At 44.6% G+C, this 8,171-nt stretch overlaps 1 protein-coding gene across 1 annotated transcript; it reads left to right on the top strand.

Moving 5' to 3' along the window:
- The first annotated feature begins 6,820 nt into the window (after positions 1-6,820).
- LOC117837133 (uncharacterized) lies at positions 6,821-7,876 on the top strand. The gene has a single exon (XM_034716717.2). The coding sequence runs from the start codon at positions 7,023-7,025 to the stop codon at positions 7,500-7,502; it is 480 nt and encodes a 159-aa protein (XP_034572608.1). The 5' UTR covers positions 6,821-7,022; the 3' UTR covers positions 7,503-7,876.
- The last annotated feature ends 295 nt before the right edge of the window (positions 7,877-8,171 follow it).

The raw sequence follows: 8,171 nt of genomic DNA, 5'->3' as shown, positions 1-8,171 counted from the left end.
CTCATATATGTGTACTTATCTTTGTCTAGTGTGATTTATTTTTAATTAGTAATCACTCTATACACTTTTTCATCCACATTCACACTTTTGCTATTTTGTATCGCACCTCCATACATTATGTTTAGCATAAAAAATCAATATTTTTCATCACTTCCTCACACACATATATAAATAGTCTACATGGTGACGCTACACCCATCATGCGTATATACTTTAACTTAGTATTTGTATATAAACAATAACATAAATAGGTAATTTAGAATTATATATTAGTTTATTTTTGAACTAGAAATATGATGAACATGAATATTATCATATTAAGATTTAGGTATTTGCTTTAGGTTATTTTCAATAATAACGTACGTGGGTAACTTAGATACAAATTTAGAATGTCATTTTAATTATACTTTATAATGATATGAGTTTTTCTAGATTATTTTTTATAATGGGCAATTTAGATATATGTTTAGTGGTTTACTTTGGAATATTTTCATAATGATAGCTTTTTAGAAAATATAAAAGATCAATGACTATATATGATTATTAGAGTTTACATTATTGATGTTTGATGTTTCTGATTTTTTGAGAATTTTTAGGATTTATATTTTTTTTCTAGTGTCTTGTGAGAAATAATGTGGAGCCTCCAATGGAATAAATGAGTCCACATTGCTACAAAACTATTACCTTGAGCTACCTCTTATTTATTAAATATTCGAACACTATACTATATAAATATATACTTATTATCTTCATCCAGTTGTGATAGATTTTAGTTAGTAATAACTCTATAATATTTTAATCCACATTATAATATTTGACTTTTCACTTTGCATCACATGTATACGCTTAAATTTGTTTGATGAACCCTAAGTTTGAGCTATATTTTAACATACAAAACTATTTTCTCGTCACTTCCTCTATATCTTTATAAATGGTGACACACATCATGCACATATATCTTAATTATTATATCATATATCAATAGTGCAAGAAATAGACAATTTAAAATTATATATTGGTGTATATTTAGCTATATTTTTAATGAAGGTGATTTAGATTTTGTTAGCTCATGTTATTTTTAATAATGGTATATGTGGGTAATATAGATGCAAATTGAAAAGGTTACTTTAGTTATTTTTAAGTATTAGTGGTTGGCAATTTAGTTGCAAATTTATTTTGTTATTTTAAAGTATTTGTATAATGGCATAAGTGGGTAATTTAGATGAATATTACGGGGTTACTTTGGTCTATTTTATGTAATGGCCTGGTGGGTAGTTTGGATATAGATTTAGGGGGTTACTTTAGGCTATTTTCATAATGGCATAGGTGGGTAATTGTTTAGAAAACATAATAGATCCAATAGTTGTTCACTGATGACCAGATGTTTTGCTTTTTTTTGAGAATTTCTAATATTTCTCTTTTTTCTAAGGTGTCAACTTAGAATCCCATGTGGCTTCACCTCCTCCAATTTATAATAGTAAGATTGAGCTCAGATAAGCCTCACTGCTCACTCCTATTTTCGCAGGCAAGCAGGTAACCTGAAGTGCAGTAAATAATGCCACGACTTCTCTCTGTGCGCGTGTGGCTTTGACAACGGAACTCTACCAAGTTGCACATGGTGACATGGGGTCATGGATGATACATTGATACTTGTAGTCTTCGATCAGGCGACCGGTTTGCTCCTGGCCTCTCCAGGCAGAGATGCAGAGGAGGACTCGATTCCGGCCCGATGGGTGAACAACGAGCAGAAGCTATGCCACCAAGTGACACCGACACTCTCAACCCTGTTGGGTGCCACTGTGACCTCTAGGACACGCAGCAGCTGAGGCTCGGTTGTTCAGCCACCAAAGTGACTTGATCGATAGCAGACAAGGCATGCCAATGGCAGCCCCATGGCAGGGTGAGTAGGACTCCACTTTCCCATCAAATCAGTGGGGCAGTCCGGCTCAAACATGCAATGGTGTCCATTGTTTGAGGGTGCCACACAGATCTATGCATGGTTCCAATCCTGATGGCTATGAGCCGGTACCTGTGTAGGTGTAGTGTACTTGCGTGGTGCCGTGGTGGTGGCAAGCGTAATGGGGTGTTTGGATCCCCGAGCTAAATTTTAGCTCCTGTCACATCGAATGTTTGAACACTAATTAGGAGTATTAAATATAGATTAATTACAAAACCAATTTCACAACCTCTAGGCTAAATCGCGAAACGAATCTATTAAACCTAATTAATCCATAATTTGACAATATGGTGCTACAGTAAACATTCGCTAATCATGGATTAATTAGGCTTAATAGATTCGTCTCGCGATTTAGCCTAGGGGTTCTGCAATTAGTTTTGTAATTAGCTCATGTTTAGTCCTCCTAATTAGCATCCAAATATCCGATACACGGACTAAACTTTAGCTCCAGGATCCAAATACCCCCTTAGTATATTTTCGTACTTGTATAATAGCCATGGGAAAAAAATCATGGGAGTGTGTACCTTAATTCGGCAAAGAATCGCCAGCATGTAGATGGGCTCTGCAGTAGCAATGGCTCAGATAGCCCAGCAGGCCAGCACGCAGCCTGTGAGTGAACAGGCGCCGCCTGTCTTTCAGGGCCATCATCATACTTATGCACGCCCCTGATGACATTATGAAAGCTCAGGTCACGAAATAGCTGTTTGTTTACTGGTGTGCAAGCTATTAGCTCTAGTAAGTAGTAATCAGGTTGCAGCTGCCTGGGGCTTTGTAGCCGAGCAGCTGCGCTGGGCAGAAGCTGCAGTAGCACAAGCGAGCAGGCCGTCCAGCCTGACCCGAATACGGTAGGTTTTGGCCCGCTCACGCTGACTATGGGCTGGACGTTGAAAACGAAAATCAAACAAGAAAGCCAAACAATTAATTTTATTCATTTTTTATATAAAAAAGAATGAGATGCTCGAGTCCAGTCAAAAACTCGGCCCGACAACGACGTCCATAGGATGGTCATGGCCAGGATATTCGATCCGAAATAAATCGGGCTTTTTTTCTAGCTGGGCCGCAAAATAATCAGGTCAACTCTCGATAGGCCTTGCCATAGAAACATAGCGAGGCTGCCTTGTCTCTCAAATGAAGAAGAAAAGGCTGCCATAAAAAACATTTTTCTTCTTCACAATTCAAAGATACCATTTCTCAACTTTTTCACTTGAAATTATGTGGTGAAACAACGGGTGGACAAGGTGGTAATACTTGTAACATCATGTTTTGGGGTGAAACTAAAATTTGTATAATATTAATTTTAAGGTCTTAACCACTATTGATGGGTTCATAAGATTTCAGTGACTATGCACAATTTTAACTGACCAGGTACATAGGTATTTGTGTTGGTAGAAAGTTGCTGGCGGGTGTGAAACCCATCGCCACGGATCTCTTTTAGCCGCCAGCACAAAACTTTTCTACCATAGTGTAACGTGCCTGCCCACATTTAATTTAAGGACATGGAACACTTTATTCTTTGATAATATGCCAAAAACGCACGCGTTCGCTACTTGAATCGAAAAATTAAACCCTTTGGGGCTTTGGCCACGCCACGATGTGTTACTCAGGAAATTTCAGAGGATGCCGCTATATATGAAGGTGGGCCCTTGCCATCTGTATTTTGGATGATCGTCGATGCACCATGAAGGTACGCGGCTGGGCCAACTAGCTAGGGATTCTCCAATGCGAAATGTGCTTAACGATGGAATGCAAGTTGTAGTTCTGTAAAACATCAACGATAAATCTCTGCTGGCTATGAGGACTTGGTCTAATTTCTGTCATCCTTTTTTTTTCCCTAATAACGGAGGGCGGCATGCATGGTTCCCTCTTGTTAGCGTCGTCGGGCTGTTAGCTGCTTTTGCTCTACATTTCCTGGCGGTATAGTTACTCAGTTTTCGGCATCGATCAATGGCAAAACTGTTGCAGCCGTTGAAATTCAGCATGCGCCAATACATGCTTTGGTCCTATAGCAGAGTGATGATCCATAACATCTGAATGATTGGGCAGGTGCAGGAAACACACATGACACAAGCAGCAGAAAATTCCTTATTTGACATTGGAAGTTAAGTTAATTCCTTTCTTGACCCTAAAAAGTTTTCCCTTCCTCATATGATACCAACTTCTAACTTCCATTGCTTATTTGACATTTCCGTTGTGTTAGATAAGTCAGGTGAAACGATCTACAAATCACCTCCAAAAATCATGAAACCTTTTGCAGTTATGCAGCAAATGAATATGAACCCATATTTCTTAAAAGGACACATGTACCTTTACGGTTTTGAAATTAAAATCCACCAACTTAGGCTACCTTTATAAGTTCTCTGAAATTTTTATGGCATCAAAATACTTTAAAAATTATAAGAAAATAACTAATATTACTCACATCAGATGTTGGAACTCATTAAATTATTTCCTAGCAAAACTTATAGAGAATTATGAAGAACCGTAAGTTTGGGAAAATTTAAAAAAAACCTTGTAATTATTTATGTAACTTATGGTAGAAAATAATTTTATAAGTTACTACATCTCATGTAAGGAATATTAGTTGCTTTCCATAATTTTTGCAAAGCATTTTGGCACCATAAAAATTCAAATATGCTTCAAAAGTAGTCAGATTCGGTGAATTTTAATTTGAAAATGGCAAAGGTAAATGTATGTGTTTAAGCAAAATGGACTCATCTTCATTTGTTCTATTATCAAAAAAAGTTTCACAAAATTTGGAGGTGATTTGATGGTTGTTTTGTTCGACTTATGTGACAAAAGTGATGAAAATGTTAAATAAAGAATAAAAGATAGAACCCGGTGTCATATAACAAATAAGGAATTTAGTCAGATTCTAGTGTCAAATAAGAAATTTTCTCTATATATGCAACCAAATTAAGGACATCTTTCATGTATGAAATGTAACAAACGGCTTCAACAACCAGATCAGGTTCACAAAGCTAGCTTAATCCTGTATATATCCCTTTCTTTAAGCATCCGAAAAAAGAAAGGAAAAAAGAAGAAGGATTCAAAGGATAGGAAGTGGCAGGAAGAAGGCCCACACGTCGTCCGTGACGGGCGGCTCGGGCGGCGACCACCACATCCGCTACCGCCACATTCCCAGACTCCTTTACCTACCTTTGCTACCGCTGGAGAAGCTAGTTGGAAGCCTGGCGAGCTTCGAGGATAGCGGCAGCAAAGGCATCTTCCCTGTGGAGGCTGCGACGGCTAGAAGTGGCGGCCGATAGATCTAGTGTGGTGCTAGCCAGGGATGGCCAGATCCGGGCCAATGGTGGCCGGTGGAGTGGAGAGGCAAGGAAGCAGGTGTGGAGGAAGGGAGTTGCATGGGAGGCGGCCAGATCTGGGGGTGCAGCGGTGGCGCATGTGCTCAAAGAAGAGGGGGCCTGCATCAACTGCCTGTGGGCGTGAAGGCAGCTGCGGCGCAGCGGCTGTCACTCGCGGACGAGGAGGTGGCTGAGCGGCGGCAGGGTGCGCAGCAGCGGCTTGGCACAAGGAGGCCCGGAGGCGGATGCGAGAAGGAGCGGATGGCGACCGGCGCGTGCGAGAGGCGCAGTGGTGCAGAGGTACAGGTTGTCCCTTGGTGGTGAGGCCGTGATGCCTGTGGTTCGGCCATGGCGACGGGTGGTACGCGTGCATGGCCACCTTCGTTTCCAGAGGCGATTGCAGCTCCAGCAGCGTTGCGGTAGGGACACCCACGGTGTGCGTGGCTATGGTTGCCCGCGGTGTGCGCGGCTATGGTTGCCCGCGGTGTGCGCGGCGGTGACGCCTGCGATGTGTGCCGTGGCATCTGGAGAGAGCGGGGACACTCGCAGGTCATCTCTAGTGACCGATGACGGATGGTGACAACCATGGATGCACGGCGACGATGGTGGCTGTGTTGGTGGATTGGGAAGGCGATGGAACTACGACGGCAAGGGGATGGAGACTTTCTGGTGAAAGCCTTGCCTGGCTTCTAGCTAGGCTGACAACGGCGACGTTTTCGAACGCCGCGTTCCCTCTTGAGGGCGTTGTTGAGGTGTCACCATTCCCCATGGCAGGTCACCTGGGTGAAAATCTTGCCCAGGATCTCTTGTGTAGGCAGCAGTGGCGCGTTTTGGCGTCCTTTTTCCTTCCTGAAGGCGTCATTTTTGGGGTCCTGTTTTGGTCTCTCCACTTTGCTGGCAGTTCATCCACATGATGATGGTGCCCTTGTCGTTAATGTTCGGCATTAACGGGTTCGTGTGGGGGATGAGTGGATTCTTCTTCTCTCTCTCCCTCTCCCTTTGCACTCCTTGTCCTTGCCTGCGTCTAAGAGTTCACCCCTGCGATGGGCGGCTGGGCATTGCTGGATGAGGCGCAACACTTGTGGTTTCTTTGTGACCTCGCGGCAGTCGGTCACGCATAGCGGCGGCCGTTCTCGGTGCTCGGTCGTCTTCCTCGGTGGGGTTTGTGGTTCACTTTGGAATGTGACGCTTCTTTGAGTCGAGTGGTATGGTCTTATTGATGTCCCAATCCAATCGGCCATCTGTAGGTGCTGAGTTGAGTGGTACCGCCGCGTTGATGTCCTAATCCAACAGGTCGGGTGTTGCGTGTGAGTTGAATGGGTGTGACCCTGGTGATGTTCCAATCCAACTGGCCGAGTTTTATTTTTTTTTCCTAAATGTGATCTTTCATATTGTATTTTTCTTCTATATCAGTAGAAACATGCAGTGTGGTTCGGAAGAAAAAAAGATAGGAAGTCGCTTTCATGTCGGAGTCTTTCGGTTGTGCGATGTGCTCCCCCTCACCTCACCTCACCCTTGGCGAGCGAGCTGGAGTTGATGCGACGTGATAGGAAGTCGCTTTCATGTCGGAGTCTTTCGGTTGTGTGATGTGCTCCCCCTCACCTCACCCTTGGCGAGCGAGCTGGCGTTGATGCGCCCACGTCGCCTCCTCTCTCGCGGCTATATACAACACGCGCACGCATCGCGTCCGTGCACCGACGCCGCCGCACGCACGCAAAGCATAAGCGAGCAGCAAAGGATCCAATTCGCCGACGCCGGCGGAAATGGCCGTCGTCACCGCCGCGGGCGCCGTGACCGTGGCCGCCTGCGCGGCGGCGGCCGTTCTGGCCCTCACGTCGCCGTCGTCGTACGACGAGGCGCGGAGGGGCGGCGCCACTGTGGCGGAGGCGGGGGACGCGGTTTTGCAGCCGGCCCCGTCGCGCGAGTGCGCGGTGTGCCTGTCCGAGCTGCCGGCTGGAGCGGCGGAGGAGCGCTCCGGCCCCGACGGGCCGGCGGTGCGGGCGCTGCCGGCGTGCGGCCACGCGTTCCACGCGGACTGCATTGGCAGGTGGCTGCCGCTGCGCCCCGAGTGCCCGCTCTGCCGCCGCCCCGTGCTGCTCGCTGACGGACAACAAGCTGCCGCGAGGCCCGCTGCGGCATTGGCGACGGCGGCGGCGCCTGCTTGGGCGCGGCCGGCGAGGATTGCGTGCGGCTTCGGCGACGGGAGGGTGGTGTGGACGCGCAGTCCGTCCGCCAGGCAGTAACAAAGCAGTCTGACTAGGCTTTTGGATTGATTTCGGCAAATTTGTTTGTGGTTTGCACATTCGGATTTAATTAAAGTTGTTCTACCAAGGACATTATTATACTAGGCTAATTGCCAGGTGGGATGAAGAAATGAAACACCTACAGATTAGTGTACGTCTATTTGTTTTTTTAGTATATGTGTATTGTTAGTTGGTGGTTGTGAAAGTAAACTTTTGTAGGATCCTTCTCATTTTGAAAGGCGCAGTTCGTTAGGATGATTATAAGGTCATTTAATGCGTGCTGGTACAATGTAAGAAACGTGGTCCGATAGGTGGTAGTTTGTGATTTTGGTGATTGAGTGACAACATATTTATTGGGACTAATAATTTCTCAAGAGTGTACCTTATAGGTTTTTATAAGTCTCAAGAATGCAAAACAAACCATGCCAAGATCCAAATTATCGTATTTGAGTGTCCAAACCATGGTAGTATCTAGAATTATTCTAGAGTATCCAAGTGACGGTATTCATGTGTCCAAATGGTGGTGTTCAACTAATAAAAATACATAGCACGAAATGATCCAATGGTGCACTGGAGCAAGCATCAGCGCAATTAGTACAACGCACATAAGTAAAACCTAGGGCACCGGATGATCCGATGGGTATTAACAGAATGCATCGGATCATCCGA

The sequence above is a fragment of the Setaria viridis genome, chromosome 9 (genome assembly GCF_005286985.2).
Source record: "Setaria viridis chromosome 9, Setaria_viridis_v4.0, whole genome shotgun sequence".
In the NCBI taxonomy this organism is placed as follows: Eukaryota; Viridiplantae; Streptophyta; class Magnoliopsida; order Poales; family Poaceae; genus Setaria; species Setaria viridis.
Note: the sequence above shows the minus strand (reverse complement) of the source record. Positions and strands in the feature narration are given on the sequence as shown.